We start from the raw sequence: 22480 nt of genomic DNA on the forward strand, positions 1-22480 counted from the left end.
CACCTGCTCTCTTCTCTCTAGTACTCCTGGACTGACATGGCTACAAAGACAACTTAAATCTATATAGGTACTCAAGGCCTTTATTATGCTATGCACGCTCAGATCCTACTGATGTCAGTAGAACACATGGACACCCCACCTGGCTTCCCAAAGCCCTAAAGGAAAAATCAGGGGTCAAATAGGAAAATAACAGTTTATCGACTAGGCTAACTAGTGGCTATAAAGGCACTTGCTTTCAACTATTATTGCCTATCTCTTTGAAACCTGCAACTTGACTTCAGGTCCCCTTACCATTTGCTTAAGGAAAACAGAGGTGTTATATAAATAGAAAAGTTCTCTCTTTTCAAAACCATCTTTTCTTTCACTCATTGAAAGTGTCATGTAGCACTTTAAAGACTAGTCTTTGGTCTTTAAAGTGCTACATGACTGCTTTTTTGTCTTCTTAGGATACAGACTAAAATAGCTACCTGTTATCATTGAAAATGTGTTAGACTTTAGTTTGCATTGCTATAAACATTTGCCTGAAACGTAAATATTCTGTCACATCAATAGCTTTATCTGACCTTTTCATTCAATTATAATCCAAGCATCTTTAATCACGTTCCTCTCAAATGTTCAGGAAAGTCAGGAGAATCTCTCTACAAAGTACTTGCAGATTGCAATGTTTCTTTACATGGAAACTCTCTTTGAATGTTTCTTTACATGGAAACTATCTTTGAAAATTTTCAAGTTGATAATGATAGTATCATTCCAGTCTACTGTAGACAATAGTGGTTAACTTTTAAAATATTTTCTGTTTACATTTAACCACATTTTGTATTCCACCAAAGATAATGATCTTTAAGATGAAATTGTGCTGAAATCAGCTATTGACCAAAGCCATGATGACGACCAAACAGCTACAATAAGGGTGCAGCTACACTTGAATTCCTCTTTTGAAAGAGGTATGCAAATCACGGAAATCAAAAATGCAAATGAGGTACGTTTACATATTTGGCATCTCATCTGCCTATTCTTATTTTGAAAGAACTTTTCGAAAAAAAGAAAACCGGTGTAGACATCACTCTTTCGAAAGTAAGCCCCATCTTCAAAAGAATCTTTCTTCGCATTAAATAAAGGGAAAAAGGATTCTTTCGAAGATGGGGTTTACTTTCAAAAGAGCAGCATCTACACTGGTTTTCTTTCGAAAGAAGAATATGCAAATGAAATGCCAAATAATCAGATATGCACCTCATTTGCATTTTCGATTTGCCTCATTTGCTTCCCTCTTTCGAAAGAGGAATGCAAGTATAGACGCACCTTAAGTGTTTGCTATTGTCATTTATATTCCCATCATCAAACGAAACTGTCTTCATAATGTTCCATTAGTGTTTTTGTGGACAAAAGTATGTTTGACAGCTTTAATATACCACAGAACATAGGATGGCAGTCTATGCAGAAATCAGGAATTCTAATCTCCAGTAAAATTCAAAATATAGTAAACCCTTCAGTTACGTGGGGGTCGTGTTCCTGCAACCCCCGTGTAACTCTAATTTTCGCGCAAGTCATTCAGGGTAGAGGTAGATGGGAACCAGTCTGGTCAGTTTCCTGGCTGCTTCTCCCTGCCTTCCTCCAGCAGCGTGACTGTCAGGCTGACAGTCCCACAGCTGGGAGGATTTGGGGAGAAGGGGCTGCAGAGCCGCATTGAGCTATGCTTAACTTGTGTTAAAACGAATTATGTGCAATTTGAAGCTGCAAATGTCGAGGGTTTCCTGTACAGCCAAACTTGCTAGCATACGTAAAAATCCTAGTGCCACATTAAATACTTAAAAAGAGTTGTAAATACAAAGTAATGCTCTGAATAAAATATTTTAAAAAGTATCCAGCTGACTTGGAAACATAAGTCCCAATGAAAATGAGGCTCCTTAATTTCTTCAATAGCGTTGAAAATTTTACTCTAGTTACCTACTAGCTGATACAGGTTTTAGTAAATCACTAATACAAGGGTCTTTGGGTAAAACAAAAGTCTCTCAAAGGGATTAATGAGAATTTTTTTTTTTTTTTTTTTTAAAAACAGACTCACTTCATCAGATGCTGCATCATCTCTTATAATGGGTATCAAGCAGACTACAAATTACCACTTATGTGTCAATGTAAGAGGAAATGCAATTATATAACCATACATATGTATGTATTTTTTTCCAGTGGAGAAAACCTCTTATACATTTATACAGTAGACGCCTGAGATATGTGCACTCGAGTTGCACATATCTCAGGTTAACAGGACTCTGAGTGGCTGGGTTCTGGTGCCTGGTGCCAGCTCCCTGCCACTCAGAGGAGCAGCAAAACTGACCACCACTGTCCATTGTTTATTATTTTTGTTGGGCAGTGCAATTGCAAACACTGACCTCCTTTACCATACTGTTAAAGAAAAAGCATTTCTCATTTCTGAGTTTTTAAACCCACGTTGGGTAAGTAAACTATATCAAGGCAATAATAGCAACTTTTTTTTTCCAAGTTACTATGGATCTTTTTATGTCTTAAGAACCTCAGATTTCACTAAGGAGCAAACCTTACTCTTGCTGAAATTAAAGGGAACTCTGGGAGCTCAATAACTGAAAGTTAAGTCTTAAGTCAAGAGAGTTAGGATCTTGAAAATGGAGGATTTCAAAATTAGCAGATATGACATAATTCTAGACTGTCTACAAAGCAAAGAAAAAACTGTGGATTGCCCATGCCAGCTGACTCAGGCCCACAAGAGTTGGGTTGCAAGGCTGTTTTATTGTTTTGTAGATTCCTAGGCTTGGGCTGGAGGCCGGGTTGTCCTCACTTGCCAGAAGACCCTAAAACCCAGGCTCAAATCCAAGCCCAGAAATGTACAAAGCAACAAAAGAGACCCACAACCTAAGACAGCTAGCATGGGCCATCTATTGGTATCTAACTGAGGTGCAGACATACCCAAAGTCACTTAACTCCTCCATGGGCAAATTCACATACATGAAAAAATGCATAACAGATCATGAAATCTGGGCTCTTGTATGCTTTCAACATACACTATATAGATTTTACAGGTCCAGATCCAAAAGGGAGTTGCAGTGGGCTTGCAAAGATATTTTAAGGGTGTCTTCATAGTGCTCCTCTTACTCCTATGATGTTTTCGGAGCTGGGAGATCAGAGAGTGCTCAACTCTGCCCCCCACCAGAAACAGCACAGAAATAAGGTTGCTGATACCATACCATGCTACCCTTACCCCTGTGCTGATTCCTTCACAAATGGTGGGTGCTGAGTGAAGGCAGCAGCCAAGAAATCAAGGCAATAATACCATACCATGCCATCCTCACTTCTGGTGGCAGGTCTGTCTTCAGAGCTGGGCACCTAGCAGCACCCAGCACTCTCTAGCTCTCCAGCCATGAAGGCAGTACCATTGCCAGTAGCTGCACAGAAGAGCAACAGTACCGTAACACAAGCCCCCTTGCAACTCCCCTTAACTCCTTTTTGGGTCAGGACCCTGACAATTACAACATGGTGAAAATTCAAATTGTTAAAATCCTATAGCCATGAAATTGACCAAAGTGGACCATAAATTTGGTAGGGCACTGTTAATAGGAGAACTCAGAACAGAACTCGGAACTTAGTTTTTATACTTTAAGAATTAAAGCAAAATTCACATTATCCAATTACTACAGTTTGCGCTAGTGCTCATGCTAATAATATAAGATTTTTTTATTTTGCAATTTACACATTTTATAGCAAAGTAACATGCAAGCAGTATAGAAAACAATGTTACAATTAAACATTTCCATCTACAGTGAAGATGAACAGAATACACAGTCAGAATCCTAAAGAGGAAAAATATTTAAAGGCAATACTCAGTTCTTTGCAATGAAATGTTTATGGTTAAGATGTAACTGGAGCCACATTTTATAGAAACAATATATATTCCTATTCCCCAATTAGATTACCTCAAATACACTGGATAATTTACTCCACGGAGAATACACAGTAAGAGACAATCACATTATTGCTAAATCAGATTTCAGTTCCCCTGTATAAGTGTCTGTACACTCTGTCCATTTCCTTTCCTATATTTAAAAAAAAAAATCCATAAAAGATGCATATATATTAACTAGTTCAATTTTTTTTCCTTTTTCCATTCACTAAAATAATTACCTTAAGGATCTTGCTTGACAAGGCTGGAGTTAAATTTAGGATACATATTGGTCGTGTCAGTATTTTATATTGTCACTATTGCAGAAGTGCACCATAGTTTACATCTTTTTTATGTAGTTTCCTCTCACCCTCTAATTCTGCGGTGTCTAATACGCTCCCTGTTCACCACATGTGATGAATGGGGAACCATATTGTGGAAAATGCAGGTTGGTGGGCTGGTGTGGCAGCTTGGGTGGCAGCACGGCAGCCTGGGAGCTCAGGTGCTACGTGGCTGGCTCAGGGGCCGCGGTGTGGTGCGGCAGTTCCTTGGGGGCCATTCCGCTGGAGCCACCCAACCCCAAGATACGCAACCTCGAGAGCTGCCCAGCGCAGCCCCAAGCCAGCCACATGGCACCCAAGCTCCCAAGCCACTGTCACTGGTTGGCACCTGAGGAGCTGCTGCGGAAGCCCCCACAGCCTCCACACTGCCTCTCATGGCTGTGCAGCTTCGGGCTGGACAGCTCCAGTAGCGTGGCTCTGGTGAGTCACCAAGGGCAGGGTCCCTGACTGCAGGGGTGGGGTGCCACCCGGCTGGGGGAGCATGTGGTGACCAGGTGTCTTCCCTTTGGACACCACTGCTCTAACTTGCATGTTGAAAAAAATCTCTGGGGTTATGCTGACATACAAACTGCTTTAAAATATGAAACTGATTGCTATTGACCTAAGCAACCCCCCGTTAATGACTAAAAGCCATGCACTTTTACTGTGCTTAGTCTCTTCATAAAGGAAAATGGGAAGGGAGCTACTGTAACAGCATACCACAGCGAGGGCCCTACCAAATTCACTATCCACTCTGGTCAATTTCATGGTTACAGGATTTAAAAAATGGTAAATTACATTATTTCAGCTATTTAAATTTCATTGTGTTATATTTTAGGGGTCCTCACACCAATAGGAACTGAGCAGGGATTGCAGTACTGCTATTCAACTTCTGCACAGCTTTTGACAGCAAGACTGCCTTCAGAGCTGGGCAGCTACAGAGCAGCAGACGCTGGCCAGGAATGGCCAGGTGTGATCACAGAGCTACTGCAAGCAGCGGTGTAGAAGCAAAGATAATATGACACGGTATTGCCATTCTTATTTCTACACTGCTGCCTGCAGAGCTGGGAGCTTAGCTGGCAGCTGCCATGGTCTCGTCAGCTTTGAAAGAAGCAGTGCAGAAGTAAGGGTGGCATGGATTTACTATTGCCATCATTACTTCAGGTCTACTCCTGGTCAGATGTTACTTTCAGAGCTGGGCACATGGCCAACATTACTACCACTGCTGTTCAGTTGCCCAGCTATGAAGGCAGCACAGAAGTAAGGGTGGTAATACCGTGACCTACCTCAAATAACCTTGTGATCCCCCTGCAACTCTCTTTTGGGTCAGGAACCCCAATTTGATAAACAGCTGTGTCCCCTAAGAAATCTGTACGGTACAGGGTAAAAGCACACAATAGGCCAGATTTCATGGTCCACGACCCATTTTGCATAACTGTGAAAGTGATAGGGACCTAACCATAGGTAAAAAGTCAACAGCTGCTGGCAGATCAGAGCCACATAAATAAAGTATATGGGCTTCTGATCAGCCACCCAACTTCTCTTAATTATCTGAAAAATGGATTTGAGAAGAATGCATATTGTACCCTTATAACCTGCTCCAAACTCCATTAGATTTAGGCATTTTTAAATAAAATCAACAGCTTCCTAAAGTGTAGGAATTTAAAAGGCAAGTCTGAGAACTCCTCATTAGCAACTACAGGAGAAACCAGAAGTACCAGAATTAGTATAAACTTTTGTGACAGACCAATTCTGTTAGCCGGAGGCCAGGTAATGTGCGGTGAGGTACTCCCCTGGGTCCTAAGCAACCCAGTTTTTTTACTGTTAGAGCAGGCAGCTCCTAGCACACTCACCCACGGCCAGGCTGTAGTAACCAAACGGTTAAAGTTCTTTTGTTGTGCCGGCTGTGTTGCAGTGACAAAAGGGTTAACAAAATGGTTAGGCTCAGAGCTTAACTAGTTACAAGTTTATTTAAGCTACAGTTATAAGCGTGCGGTTACAAAAGGCTATTGTTTACTTCTTATATGCTAGCAAAGTACAGGTGTTGACAAGTTACGTTACAATCCAATACAAAGATATCTGTTATCATCTAACACAATGATATCTTGGCACAATGACATCTAGTTACAGAGCTCTAATTCTTTAGCTGTGCACAAAAAAAGTCAGAGACCTAGCATGGGTGTATCTTACCCTCTCTGCGTCTCTCGATACCAGCGTAGCCAAGCCGGATCGGTCACTCAATTCCGCGGAAAGACGAATACGAGGTTGGGCGTCCCCAGTTGTGGACCTCGGGAGGCAATCACCTGACCCGACCAGCAGGTAGTTGGTTGAAATGCACTCAAAGTTAGAGTTCTGCTGGACCCATCTTTTATACCCCCTTTTGGGTTACGTATTCTCTTTCTTATCTATGGTGCCAGATCATACTGGTTTGTCTTTGTGACTCCAGTTTGTTACAAGGGCATTTCTACTTAGTTTGCACTTGTAAGACAAGAGATAAACAATTTAGGAGTACAGGACATTCTTTTGTGCGGGCGGGGCACGTCCCCTTCTGGGTGATTGTGTGTGCATCATATTGATCAATGCCAGCTGGGGTGATTTCTTGAGGGTTCACCCCCCCTCTCATGTTGACAGTCTGGCCTGTTAGCCTTCTAGCTGTACTTTCTGCTTCTCAGGGTCACGATAAGCCAGCATATCTGGGCCTCAATGAGGGCATCAAAGACTGTGCTGTCAGCAGCCATTTCCGTGCCCTGTGTGCTCCTCAGTGGGGGGGGGGGGGGGGGGGGCAACGAGCAAGCTGGCTTGTAAGGGGGAGACTCTGTCTGGCTACACAGACACTGTTCTCATTGGCAATCCTCACAGAAAAGTAGTGAAATAAAGGTTCAGCCATAATTATTGTATTTCGTTATGTACAAGGAAGGGAGCAAGGACGAATATTCTGAATTCTAAAAGGTACTAGACTGATAAGCTCTTGACACAACTCAGATTCCCTTCTATTCACAGAACAGATACACCACAAGCAAAAGTATTTTAAGTATCTTCTATTCCCCAACAATGTGCCTCAACTATGTTCTAGAAGGAACGACCTCTGGGGTGAAGAATGCTGTTAATTTTCTAAGCACAGTCAGCACTAGACCTCTCAGCAGAATCCATCAATCAGGGTATCACACAGGAACAAATTTAGTAACTATTTTGTAATGAACATATCATGCCATAAGAGTTGTACTGGCCTTTCAACCATAATACCTAAATGCCCTGATTTTTCTACCTTTAATTCAAACTCAAGTTAAAGGTGCATCTTTTCAGATCAACATTCTCTCTCTCCCTTCTAAAATATTGCTTATAATTATTTTATTCACGTTAAATATTTTGAAGAGAAGCAGAATAGACACTGCCCTGATTACAATTCTAAGGCAACATTTTAGCACTGTAAGCATAAAATGCCATTTTAGAGATGATCTTTGAGACAAAAATATTAATTCCTTTTATGAATTACATTCTTTATTAATATATTATACTATTAATGCCTTTAAAACTCTACAAAGGCACAATCTTGCCAAGTTTTTAAAGGGATGCATTTAATCACATTGACAAGTGTTTTATTACTTTATTATTTTACTTAGTGGCCTTGGGGGAAGTACAATCTAAATTTACATGGAAATGTTGCAGCGTACTATAAAATTAAGCACTACGAAGTCAAAGATGTACTGAAACTGTATATGCATATTATATACGGTGGCCACAGCATGAGTTAAATTGGAAATGGCAAAGTGTAAAATGGCTTATGACATGCTGACATGTAAGCTCTCTCCTTTCTGGGTGACCATAAAGTCAACTGCATACAGAGAAGTACTCAGGAAACTTGCCTTCATCAGCACATTAACAAGCAGTGGCACATTTGAGATGGTTTACAGAAAATAAAATAAATGGTATGTTCTCAATCTCTTGTACCACATTTGGCTTGTTTGATAAAACAGATTGATAGCCTTGTCAAATCACAGTAGGCAAACAGTGACAATATTTATTTAATATGTACAAACCAAGTGAACCATTTCATTTTATTACCTGAAATGGCCAAGCCTGGAGTGGAAAAAAGGGGACATTTTCTGACAGGAGATTTAAGATGTTTTAAATTAGGCTAAAGACCTTTCTCAGTTTAAACATCTATGCAGTACAAATTTTAAATGTGTTTAAAATGAACAAAGGTGAAAGGGGCATGCTTCATTCTGCAATTTGACACGAAAGCTAAATCCAGCAACTATGAAGGCACAGATCATTTTCACTTTGAAACAAAAAGCCCACCTTTTTTAACAGTGAAGGATGGTTACTGTAAGGTGCAGAGCACCATCACTTCCCACACACTCTGGTGAGATATGAGACTAAATAGAAGATCACTGCATCAGGCCCGAAATTAATAGGGTTGAAAAATGTCTATATTTAGTCCATGCTCGTATGGTCCTTTTTTCAATTACTGAGCATATGCATATATTGGCAGACTAAAACAATAAAATAATAAAAGATTGGGAACATGACTACCGTATGATATTAAAGACATTATATTAAGAAATTTCTTATGCATGGGTATCTTATCTAAACAAACTGTACATTATTTAAAGATTTGATAGTAAGAAAAATGTAGATATTGGAAAGGCAGAAAAATCAGTTTAATTATGGAATAATGCCTTTGTTAAAGAAAAATGACAAAAATTGGCTAACATCCACAGTTATTCTGCTTCATGAAAGAAATATAATACATGAATGTCTACAGGCAATGGGACCAAGTAATTCATTCAGTTATACAGAAGATTGAATAGAAGTTTCTACATAATTTAAGTCTGGATGCCTTAGCATATTGCTTTGGGGAAGTAAAGTCACTGTAGCTAAACAACCTCTAACTTACCCTTCCCTAATCACAGTAGGAAAAAAGCTTCCGATATCCCTTAAAAGGAGTACATTGTTAAAACAACCACAAATTATGACTTCTAACTCTGCATAGTACATTTTGTACCTATGCCACCAGGCCATGAATGCTTGTTTCTATTTTTGAGTCTTTTACAATGTAATGGGACAAATACTATTCCAATTACAAGAAAATAACACCACTAATGGCTAAGGACATTTACTTTATTGCCTTTTTCCTTCCTACCCACGTTTTAAAAAAACAAAAAATGTAGAGAAAAGTTGGCACTAGCATATGGTCAGTTCACACTCTACACTTTCCTGCCCACCTGTCCCCCTTTTTGAAGTACAAACTGTGCCATGTTACAGCTAAATAGGAAACGGTGTTCTCCCTCTGGGTAACTTTCTTCACTTGCCCATTGCTGAATGACTCTATCCTCTCTTCCATAGCTTCTACCTTACTTTTTCTTCCCAGCCTCTGAAATATTTTTCACTTTTCCCATCCTACTTATTGTCAGCTACTTGTCTTCCCTCCACACCAGGGGGCCTAAACTCACTCTAGTCATTGCTAGTGGAAGAGAGATAGGAAGAAGTTTGTAGTGGTCCAAGATATGTCTACAACTGCAAGCTGCAGGACAACTGACATTTCTTGAACACACTATTAACAGCACTGCCTGGATGAAGGGGGAGACAGCAACCCCATGTGGATTGGAGGGCTGCTATTCCAATGGAGGGATAGCTCAGGACTTATGGACAGTTACATACCCATAGTTCTGCTATGTGAAAAAATTGGTAGGGAATGAGGGAGATACCCAGTCAGGCAGTCTGATGTCAATGACTACAGCTTCAATGGCCAAAATTTGCAAGGGTTTACAAAAAAGTGTCTTGCTATGGCTTTTGTAAACATCAAACAGGAACACTGATAAGTCTTGAGAACAAAGACTTTTCAATTTTTCAGGGACAATGTATGTTCTCCTCTTTTCCCCAACACAACAGTAGCCGTGCATTATGTCCTATATAAATAAAGGGACTGATTTATTTTAGTGTATGTTATGAGCAGGAGGTTTGCGACACCTGGACTTAAAAAATGATGATGAAAAAATGTAGGATAAACAATTTATGCTGGTTGACAGAAACAGGTTAACAAGAGAAAAGAAGAGGGACAGGCAGACATTAGAGGCACATATGATATATACCAATATAATATTTAACAAGTGATGCAAACTAAAATAAATTTAATTATTTCAGTGCAAGTTTGAGCCCATTTAGAGGAGGAAAAAAAGGCTTGTCTACATTCAGAATTCCAATGGTTTTAGTTTAAGAAGGAATTTTAACTGATTTATTTAACCTAATGCACAGAAAGCTGGGTCGACATACTCATTTTAAAATCAGATATATTTCAGTTTCACTTATGTCTACAAGGAAAAAGTTGATGCTAAGAAGAAGTAAGGCACTCATTAAAAAGCTTAATTATGCCTAGCTCTTACCCAGCACTTTTCATTAAATTTATCAATGTTCATAAACAGACATAAGAGTGTCCACAGAGGAGGTTGCACTCATTTAATTAAACCAGTGCAAGTTTGTGAATAAACTGGGGTAGGTCAACCTTATTATCAAGCGTTAAGTTTTCATCCATCAGACCCCATATTTCTCATTGATACTGTGATTACATAATTTCCAGTTTGTTTTTTCTTTATAATTTTAGAGGCAGGAAACAAACCATTGAATGGGTGTTAATTGCCTTTTAATAATATGAAAAAAAACCCATGAATCTCCCTAAGTGACCACAGTATTTCCTTTGATGGGTTATTTGCTCCATTTATTCAAAAATGACATACCTGTTGAAGTTAATGTCTGGATAACTAGAATACTCAGACTTCATCTTGGCATTGCGTCGTGGAAAAGTGCAGAAAAAAGCATTGGCTAGAAAACTAGCAATCTGCTCCTGTGACATTGTGATGGAGTGATTCATCTTTTGTTTCAGTAAAGGTATTGGCTATCAGAAGGGAACGAACGAGAAAGAGAGAGAAAATAATTAGTTTAGCAATTCAAATAAAAAAACAGGAGCACAAAATTACATTTGCTAAATTAGAGCAAGAGTAATTTAGGGCCATTGGTTGGTCCTTAAATCAGCAGCACCATTAAAGTCAAGGACTGTTCAACTAAGATGATTGGGAACAAGCTAGTTTGACAAACAGCAGATTAGTAATCAGCAACAATAAGGCCAACAAAGCACAACTTGTCAGCAAAAAAACAGGCTCTAGAGATGGAAACAGATGGAATGTAGTAATAACCGGGAAATCTCAAAATTAAGATATAATATATTTTAGTTATTGCAGCAGTTGGATTCTAAAGTTATGCCTGGGACAGAGAGGTTCACTACTCTTTCTCTGCTACTGTTGCCAGGTCTGACTACCTACTATCTCCACAATGAAAAGTGGGCATGATTGGAACAAAGACAGAGAAAAGCATATTTACATAGAAAATAAAGCCATTGGGAGAGCAAGTGGAGAGAGCTGATCAGTAAACAATCTTAATGGGGGATGAAGATTACACCCCAGGATGCCTTCCCAACTCCTGAAGCAGGGTCAATTAACTTTGGAAAGACATAAGGGGACAGGAAAAAAAAAACATTTTGGCATGCTTCATCTTATATAAAACTATGCTACAGCCACATCCTGAATACTGTGCACCGTTGTGTCACCTCATCTCAAAAAAGATATATTGGCATTAGAAAAGGTTCAGAAAAGGGAAACTAAAATGATTGGGTGTTTGGAATGGGTCCCATATGAAGAGAGATTAAAGAGACTAGGACTTTTCATCTTAGAAAAGAGGAGACTAAGGGGGGGAATATGATAGAGGTACACTCATCCCTCGCTATATAAGCACAATTGGTTCCCAAATTTCTGCTCATAGGTGAAAACTTACAAGAGAGACACTCAATTTCCATTAAAATACATGTAAAAATCTCTGATTTGTTTCAAGTGCTCATAACTCAGTGAAGGAGTGGCAGCATGTGGCGCTGCTTTTGAAAGGTAAGTGAACCTTGGGTTTGGGGGCGGGGGTTGGGGAGGGTTAAAGGCTAGGGGCAGGGAGGGCAGGGGGTTTAGACGGCTGCAGGTTGGGGAGGGGGTGGGGGGTAAGGCTGCAGTGGGTTGGGGCTGTGGGGCAGGCGGGGGGTTCAGGTTGCTGCAAATTGGGTCTGAGGGGAAGGCAGAGGGGTTCAGGCTGAGGCAAGTTAGGGACATGGAGCCAGTGGGGGGTTCAGGCTGCTGCGGGTTAGGTCTGCGGGGCCGGCAGGGGGTTCAGGCTGCAGCCGGCTGGGTCCATGGCGGGGGGGGGGGGGGCGTGTTTCAGGGTGAAGCGGGTTGGGACCACAGAGTTGGTGGCGGGGAGGTGTGTTCAGGCAGCTGCGGGTTCAGTCTCCAGGCCCAGTAGCAGTTTCAGGCTGAGACAGGTTGGGTCTGCAGGGAGGGTGGGGTTTCAGGCTGCAGCAGGTTGGGTCTGCAGGGAGTGGGGTAAGGCTCCTATTAGCAAGGGGAGTTCACTCGTCTAGTGAACAAAGGTAGGTATGTGTCCCTCGTTTTAGTGCGTACTCGTAAGTACTCATTTCACAAGGGACAGAGTATATATAAAATTCTGAGTGGTGTAGAGAAAGTGAACAAGGAAAAAATATTTTCTTGTTCCCATAATGCAAGAACTAAGGGACACCACATGAAATTGATAGGCAGCAAGCTTAAAACAAATAAAATGAAATTCTTCACACAGTTGACAGTCAAAATGTGGAACTCCTTACCAGAGGAGGCTGTGAAGGTTAGGACTACAACTGGGTTTAAAAAAAGAGCTAGATAAATTCATAGAGGTTAGGTCCATTAATGGCTATTAGTCAAGATGGGTAAGGAATGGTGACCCTAGCTTCTGTCAGAAGCTAGAGATGGACAGCAGGAGAGAGATCATTATCCATTCGGTTCACTCCCTCTGGGGTACCTAGCATTGACCACTGTCCGCAGACAGGATACTGAGCTAGATGGATCTTTGGTCTGACCCAGTATGGCTGTTCTTATGTTCACCTGATGGCACAAAGGGACTTTGCGACCTATGAATGGTCCTGGCTAGCGAGTCTGGCCAGTCATGCTGGAAAAGAGTTTCAAGGAACATTTCTTTGAGCAAGAGCATCTAGATTGTTGAATCAGAAGTGTATTTATACTTTTGTTTGCTTGTAACCTTTCACCCTTATTCCTTATACTTGGCATCATTCAATCCTATGCCCTTTTGTTAAATAAATTGCATTAGTTTACTGTAAAACCATCCAGTGCTCTGTTTGACATGAAAGGCGTTTTAACTTCACTTAAGCCAAAAAGCTGCAGTATATTGCCTCCTTAAAGGAGGCAACAAATTTAACTTGTCTGTGTGTTCACTAAGGAGAGTGAATATTGCAGGGAGATGTCTCCAGGGAACGTCTGTTAGTTGCAAGCTAAGAATTGGCCTGACAGTCCTGTAGAGTTTACTGGCAAGGCTGACAAGTTGGTGCATCAGAGTGTTGCCACACTTCCTAGCAACAGCAGAACTCTCACCTGGTGAGGCTGAAAGGGTTAATGCTAACTCTCGATTCTGGGAACCCAAGCACATTGTCATAATGCTATTGCATGGTTTACTATAATCACACATTTTCTTTAATCACCCACTTACAGCTGTAAAATGAGAAGACAAATGTCAACAGTTGTAAAATATGTAAATTGTTCAATGATTTATTTTGACTCCGTCATTCAATTTTGTGTTTTGGAAAATTAGGAGACTAAAATATAGTTTAAAGAACTGTCAAAACAAACATGCTCCATTATTACTACACTATTCTATAACTGGCTTATCAATTTGAAGTCTCTCCTTCTCGTGCACCCCATAAAACATGCACAGTGCATAAGCTAGAAATTCTGTCCCTTTATGGTATGCCAAAGGAGGAAGATGTTGGCTGGGATGGAGGAGTTCAGAAGAAATACATTTCACTCCTTTTGGGAATCAAATCTTACTTGATTACTGTTGGCAACCAATTTGGATAACCTCATTCTAGATTCCAAGTGGACATCTGTCCACAAGAGAAAAATTAGTACAACTGATGATATAAAAAGGATGAAATTTAACAATACCTTTACAGGAATAGACTAAAATGTACTAGCAAAGCTATGACAAGGCCTAGGATGAGATCAGGAATGACATGCATTGGTATGAAAGGACTGGAGAAGGTTGTACAGTGACTACTTACAACTATCCACATTTGTAAATTGTGCAATTAAAGCTTTAGCAACATAAATTTGTTACCACTTATTATCAATCCACCATAATCTCACAATTCCACGCAATGTCCTCAGGTGGAAGATGCCACCATCCAAAGAATTTGCAAGTCTGTCTAATGAATGACTTAATATTATAAAGGAAAGAACTGGAGTAAAATAGTAATATCACTAAAAATTAAACTACAATTAATGAAGATCAAAACAAAAAAGTCTGGGGGCCAGACAATGAATACTAAAAATATGAACCACCATCTTTCAAAGTTATTCCTGAAAAACCTAAAAATCTTAAAACAAATTAAAGAACAGTGTTTTAACAAAGAATATTTTTGTTTCTGTTTATAAAGTCACATTAGGCCAAAAGAGCCTTAGGGATTCTCCACACATAAAACGCTAAAGCAGCACAGCTGCACAACTGTAGCACGTAGTCACAGATATTACCTACTCTGACAGGGAGGGCTCTTCTATTCAGCATAAGTAATCCATCCCCACCCCCAAAGGCAACAGTGAAGCTGACAGAAGAATTATTCTGTTGACATAGTGCTGCCTATGCAGGGATTTAGGTCATCTTAACAATGCCACTTAAAGGTGCAGATTTTTCACAGTCCAGCCTATGTAACTAAACCAACCTAATTTTCTAGTGTACATCAGGTCTTGGAATCTATTCTCTTTTCTGACAAGGCATTTTCTCATTAGTTAGGGTGAGAAATGACTGGCCAGTGAAGCTAGTCCCTCCTCCTTATCCTTCTGAACACCAAATATAGCTTTTAAACTCATGGCAGTAATGTTAACAGACGCACCAAGCATATTCTACAAGTTTTCCCCACCACAAAAAGGTCTGTAGTGGGAGAGAGCTTGATGGATGTCAAATACCCATGGAACAAGCTTAAACTTATACAGAAAGAAGACTCTCCTTGGTGGCTGCTCCATTTGGGAGTTCTGCCAACGGACTAACAGAGGTCACACACTACAAAGACACTTCAGTATTTCAGTTTTATAATCACCACAGGAGGCATCCATGAGGGCTCTACAAGACCTAGAGAGGGAACAAGTTTCTGCCCCTTTATAGGGATGCTACCCTTCCCCAGAGAGCAGGAACAGATTTAGGGTATGTATACACTGCAGTCACAAGGTGTGACTACAGTTGGAGTGGCCACATATCCAAAATAGTTCTTAACAAGCTACATTAATCCTGGAACAAAAAAGTCACGGCAACATATACTTCAGCATGAACTATATGAGCCCAAGAACCTTAAGTAATTACTCACAGACCTAATTCTGCATTGAAAGGCATGTTGTCATGGCTTACTATTTCAGGACTCAAGTCTAGTCAAACTGCCATCACAATCACTGCAAAAATTGGAGGAAAGATTTACAACAGCTTCCCTCTCCCTAAATTCTTTGTCAATATGTAGCAGCAATACATAGGAGGTGGGTATTTTTGTTTTTTCTGGGAGTGTTTCCTCTCAGAAAGGAAACTTGCTGCATAACAAGCATACATATTGCACAGCGCAATCAGAATTTTACACAGAACTCAAAGGAGGACTACAGTACTTATATAAAAACTAAGCTTTTAGTTACTACTGTTCACTATTTTACCATTAAAATTTCACACTATTCAGAGAAAAAATATACTTTCCATTAGAACCACATACATTTTTGTTTTGTTCCTTCTTTCCCTGGTTTCCTCCCTCCTTATGGCTTTCTGCTTTTCTCCAGTATGCATTTCCCTCCTGGCCTTAATTTCCACTTTCTATCCCTCCCAACCCTGTCCTCATTCAGTCCATGAAAATGATCGGCAATTAAGTAGTAAATGCTGGCATCTAAAGCATCAGTCTTGTGTGTTAGTGTTAATCAAGTAGACTAATGGGGGTAAGGGAGTTCATATTTTCCCAAGCTATTGTTTCAAGTTCTGAGCAAAGTGATCCATGTTTTCAATGTCTGTTTTCTAACCATCAGAAGCCATCTTTCCTTTTTCTCAGAGGAAGTTTTGATAGTGCAGGATGGGAACATGTCCTGTTTCACTCACAAATAATACATCAGAAAGGCTGAATCTAGCCCAGTGGCTGTGTGTATGACATTTCCAAGTTAGAGTAACTATTCAGCATTAAGTAGGAAATGCTGCTGTAAAGATAAAATGTCTTGGAAAGTTTTTCTTACACAGAAGAAACTGCATATTGGCACCGTAATATGTGTTAGAACAGAAACTATCAGGGATGTATCACTTTAGACAACACAAGAGAAAGCAAACCCTCAGATGTATGCAGCGTTTTCACTAATGTATTAGCAGATCAATAATCTCTGCATTAAACTTTGGCTATCATTCTTAGTTACCAAGGACACCCATAAAAGGGGGCACAGATTCCCACTCATCTCTATTAAGTTGACCATTTTGAATTTTTACTAATAAAAGTCTACTGTAAGATCAGGAAACCGCAGTGATCCTTATCCACCATTTTGGTTTGGTAACCTGACTTTAGGAGAGGCAGATTTTGCAAAGTCACATCTTCCTACCAGCAAAAAGCAATTATACATCTGAAAATCAGGATTAAATTAATGTTCTTTAGATTTAAAAACTGATGATGATCTTCAAACTAGCAGACCCAACTACCCTTTAATTCATAGATGAAAGCATGAAACTTGCATTAAAAGAAGACTGAAAAGAGAAGTTACTCACCTGTAGTAACGATGGTTCTTCGAGATGTGTCCCCGTGGGTGCTCCACAATAAGTGTCGGGCTCGCCCGGTGCCGCAGATTGGAAATCTTCCAGCAGTTTCTCCTGGATCGCACATGCGCCGGCATGCACCGCCCCCCCTGCGCACCCCCGGCCGCGTGCGCAATCCGGTCCCCGCCAGTTCCTTGACCAACCACCTCGGATGCTCCTGAAAAACACTAGACAGAGATCCGAAGCGGGGAGGATGGGCGGGTGGTGGAGCACCCACGGGGACACATCTCGAAGAACCAGCGTTACTACAGGTGAGTAACTTCTCTTTCTTCTTCGAGTGGTCCCCGTGGGTGCTCCACAATAGGTGACTACCCAGCAGTAACCCAAGTAAGGAGGTGGGTCATCGGTTTATGTGCAGCTTGCCCCTGAGAGGACTGCTGTCGACATATGGGTATCCTCTTCGAATACCCAAGGCAGGGCAGAATGCTCGGCGAAGGTGTCGTAGGATGACCAGGTTGCCGCTCTACAGATGTCTTTTAACGCGATACCCTTGAAGAAGGCTGTTGACACCGCCACCGCCCTGGTGGAGTGAGCCCTGGGCGGGGCCAGCAAAGGAGCATTTTGAAGCTCGTAACACATTTTTATACAGGACACAACGTGCTTAGAGATTCTCTGTGAAGAGAGACCTTCTCCTTTTGACCTGGGAGAGAGAGAGACAAGGAGCCTGTCCGTTTTCCGGAAGAACTTAGTTCTGTCTATGTAGAAGGCCAACGCCCTCCTCACATCCAGGAGATGCAGGTGTGCCTCCTTGCCGGAGCTGCGAGGCTTCGGGTAAAACAAGGGTAAAACTATTGGCTCGTTAAGATTGGACTCCGAAGAGACTTTTGGAACAAAGGCTGGGTGCAGCCTTAAGGTTACCGCCTCCTTTGAGAATACTGTGCAGTGTGGCATTGCCATCACTGCAGCGAGCTCACTCACCCTGTGGGCTGACGTAGTTGAAAGGAGGAAGGTTGTTTTTTTGTTTTTATCGTAAAGAGACGTATGGGAACTGTGGCTAATGGTTCAAAAGGTGGACCTGATAGCGTGCTGAGCACCAAGTCCAAATTCCACGATGGTGGAAGCAGTTTCCGAGGGGGGTACAGGTCTACCAGCCCCTTCAAGAACCTGGTAACGATAGGATGGGCGAATACCATGGGCCCTTCCTCTGTATGCCGAAAGGCTGATATAGCAGCGAGGTGGACCTTTAGCGAGGATAGAGAAAGCCTGCCTCTCCTGAGGTCCAATAAATATTCTAGTATTACAGGTATAGGAACGTCAAGGGGAGCTAACTGCTTGGCAGAACACCAGGCTGTGAATCGAGTCCATTTCTGCTTGTAAGTCCTCCTGGTGGAGGTCCTTCGGCTACACTCCAGGACTTGTTGTACTCCCTCCGTACACGTGCTCTTTAAAGAGCTGAGCCATGGATTAGCCATGCTTGTAGGTGTAGACCCTGAGGGTGTGGGTGCACTAAGGACCCCTGAGCCTGCATGAGTAACTCTGGCGCCACCAGTAGAGGGAGCGGTGGGCGGTCCGACATGCGCAAAACCAAGGGAAGCCATTGCTGCCGATCCCAAGCGGGACTATGAGTACCATGCGAGATCTCTCCCTTTTGGCTCTGTGCAAGACCTTGTGGCAAACAGATTGATCTGGGGAAACCCCCATGTACAAAAAATGCGCCGTAGCAGATCGGAGTGGATCTGCCATTCGTGTGTGATTGTGAAGAGCCTGCTCAGCTGATCTGCTTTCACGGTGTGAGCGCCCAGCAAGTACAAGGCTTTCAACGGTATGTTATTGGCGATGCACCGATTCCATAATCGGAAGTGCTTCCACACATAGGGCACAGGATCGTACTCCTTCTTGTCGATTGATGTAAAACATAGTGGAGGTATTGTCGGTATTGAATCCCGGCTACTTTGCCATGTAGGTAATCTCGAAAATGTTTGCAGGTGTTGAACACTGCTCTGAGCTCCAGCATGGTTATGTGCAGTGTTTGTTCCGCAGGGGACCATAGCCCTTGCGTTACCTTGTCGCCGATGTGCGCTCCCCATCCTATGTGGGAGGCGTCGGTAGTAAGAAAAAATAGAAATTTGTGGTTGGTGAAAAGGCACCCCCACTGGCAGATTCTCGGGGTTTTCCCACCACTCCAGGGATCTGCGCACCTCTGTTGTGGGCGACACCAGCCTGCGGACAGTGTGGGATGCCGGTTTGTAAACGCTCGCCAGTGAATGCTGCAGGCTTCACATGTGCAAGCTGGCATTCTGTACCACAAACGTCACTGCTGCCATGTGGGCCAGCGGCTGTAAGCACGTTAAGACCGGCACCGTGGGGCTGTATGTGATGACTTGCATCAGCGAACTGATGGCGCGGAAGCGGGCGTCGCGTAGGTACACCCTTGCTGTGATAGAGTTTATGCGTACCCCTATGAACTCTATATGTTGTGTGGGTTCAGACTTTGACTTTGCGAGGTTGATGACTAGGCCCAGCGAAGAAAAACGTGACCACTGTGACGCGTATCATGCGTGAGACCTCTGCCTTCGAGGCCCCTTTTAGCAGGCAGTCGCCCAGATATGGGAAAAATAAACACCCCCTGTCTGTGCAGGTAGGCTGACACCACTGCCAGGGTTGTGGTAAAGACTCTGGGAGCCGAGGAGAGGCCGAACGTAAGAACCCTGTGCTGGAAGCGCTCCTGGCCGACCGTGAAGCAGAGGAAGGATCTGTGTGCCAGGTGGATTGTTATATGAAAGTAAGGATCTTGTAAGTCGAGTGCTGCAACCCAGTCTCCATCGTCCAGTGCCGTGAGTATCAAGGCAACTGTGATCATCCGAAAACATTGCTTGCGCAAGTAACGGTTGAGGCCCCGAAGATCTAAGATGGGCCTCCAGCCTCCTGTTTTCTTCTCTGGTAGGAAGTAGCGTGAATAAAAACCTTCCCCTGGAATTATTTCGGTACTCTTTCCACCACCCCTATGAACATAAGGTGATTCACCTTCTGCTTGAGCCTCGCCTCGTGGCAGCGTCCCTGAGGTGACGCCTGGTGGGAGGCTTCATCGGTGGAAGCGACTGGAAGGGGATCGCGTAACCCGTGGCTATGATCTCCAGCACCCATTGAGCGAGGGTATTGATAGTGCAGCCCCCGACATACCCGTCAAACTTATTGCCTTTGGGCCTGACCCGAGGACGTACGGCTTTGTTGAGAACGTCGCCTAGGAGTTCTGTACTATTGCTGCTGTTGATAGTGCCCTTGGCTGTAGCCCCGTTGATATTGAGCACGCTGTGGTTGTAAGGGTAGCGTCTTTGCTGAGGATAAAATTTTTCCCTCCTGTATGGGGGAGTATAAATGCCCAAGGTTCTAAGTGTAGCACTAGAGTCCTTACTGGAGTGAGGGACCGAGTCTGTTGAGTCTGCAAACAGCTTTTATGTATCAAAGGGAAGGTCCACGATCTTCGCCTGTAGGTCCCTCGGGATACCCAACGTCTGGGGCCAGGATTCTCTACGCATGACCACTGCTGTAGCCGTTGAACGTGCCGCCGTGCCCTCCATGTCCAGGGCAATCGGGACTCCCGTCCGCGATGCTGCGTAGCCCTCCTGAATAATCGCCTTTAACACCGGCTTTTTGTCTTCCGGAAGTGAATCCATGAGGGGAGTAAGCCTGGAGTAATTATCAAAATTATGGTTTGCTAGGTGTGCCCATAATTTGCCACTGTCAATAGCAGGGTAGAAGAGGAGTATACCTTCCTGCCAAACAGCTCTAGCTTCTTAGCATCTTTGTCCGATCCCCCCGATTTGTACTGAGAAGCCTTTGACCTCTGCTGGTATGACTCGACCACCAAAGAATTTGGTTGTGGGTGACTGAAGAGGAACTCCATGCTCTTTGCCGGGACGAAGTACTTCTTATCCGCTCTCTTGTTCATAGGTGGAACAGAGGCCGGAGTCTGCCATATAGTAATGGCTGACTCCAGAATGGCTTCGTCCAGCGGAATAGCAATTTTGGACGAAGCCGGGGGTCTCAAATTTTCCAGGAGTTTGTGATGTTTCTCCTGCACCTCTGCCGTTTGACTACAGGACAGGCCCAAGAGAGAAACCAACAGACCACCACTAGCCATTACCTGCAGTCCTCAGCTAAAACCTCTACAACGCTTCATCAGGGATCTACAACCCATCCTGGACAATGATCCCACACTTTCACAGGCCTTGGGAGGCAGACCTATCGTTGCTCACAGACAACCTGCCAACCTAAAACAAATCCTAACCACCAACTATACACCGCACCACAGTCACTCTATCTCAGGGACCCATCCATGCAACAAACCTCGTTGCCAGCTCTGCCCACATATACACACCATCAACATCATACAGGACCTAACCGGATCAGCCACACCATCGTGGGCTCATTCAGCTGCACATCTACCAATGTAATTTATGCCATCATGTGCCAGCAATGCCCCTCTGCCATATACATCGGACAAACTGGACAGTCTCTATGTAAAAGAATAAATGCACACAAATCAGACATCAGAAATGCCAATATACAAAAACCCATAGAAGAGCACTTCAATCTCCCAGGACACACAGTAGCAGATTTAAAAGTAGCTATCCTGCAGCAAAGAAATTTCAAGACCAGACTCCAAAGAGAAATTGCTGAGCTACAATTCATCTGCAAATTCAATACCCTCAGCTCAGGATTAAACAAAGACTGTGAAGGGCTGGCTAAATACAAAAGCAGCTTCCCCTCTCTTGGGGTTCACACCTCCAGATCTACTGATGACAATACTACTCAGCCTGCCTGACTGAGCTAACCTCGTTATCCCCAGCCTTGCTCTGGCCTATTTATACCTGGCCTTGCAGATTTCCAGGACCAGCATCTGAAGAAGTGAGTTAACTCACGAAAGCTCATGCTCTAAACTTTTCTGTTAGTCTATAAGGTGCCACAGGACCCTTCGTTGCTGCTACAGATCCAGACTAACACGGCTACCCCTCTGATACTCTGCCATTTGAATGTCTTGAGTGAAAGCCACCCTTTTAAACAGCTCCTGAAACTGTTTAAGGTCATCCGGGGGAGACATATCCCCGGGGGTCATGGCCTCATCTGGGGAGGATAAGGAGGAACCACTAGGGTAAACCCCCCTCGAACCCTCGGGCTCCTGCGGTCGATAATACACTTGCTCGCTGGAGAATTGTGAAGGAAAGTCTCGGGGTTCTAAAATTAACTCCCCTTGAGACAACTGTGTTTCCCGTCCCCGATTGGGAGTGCCCACGGGGGTATTGAGCGGCCGGGGGGGACCTGCCCCTGGGTGTAGGCCTGTGGTGTCTGTGTCCAGCATGACAAGGACGACCATGGCAACATGGGCAAGGGTTCGGGGATGGAG

General features: G+C 42.9%; 1 protein-coding gene across 1 annotated transcript in view; it reads right to left on the reverse strand.

Moving 5' to 3' along the window:
- PARG (poly(ADP-ribose) glycohydrolase) overlaps positions 1-22480 on the reverse strand; it is a 154896-nt gene that overhangs the window by 73060 nt on the left and 59356 nt on the right. The window contains exon 9 of the mRNA XM_075000097.1: positions 10962-11119. Coding sequence (XP_074856198.1) covers positions 10962-11119 — 158 coding nt within the window. The remainder of the gene's footprint in view (positions 1-10961; positions 11120-22480) is intronic.

The sequence above is a fragment of the Carettochelys insculpta genome, chromosome 7 (genome assembly GCF_033958435.1).
Source record: "Carettochelys insculpta isolate YL-2023 chromosome 7, ASM3395843v1, whole genome shotgun sequence".
Taxonomy (NCBI): Eukaryota; Metazoa; Chordata; order Testudines; family Carettochelyidae; genus Carettochelys; species Carettochelys insculpta.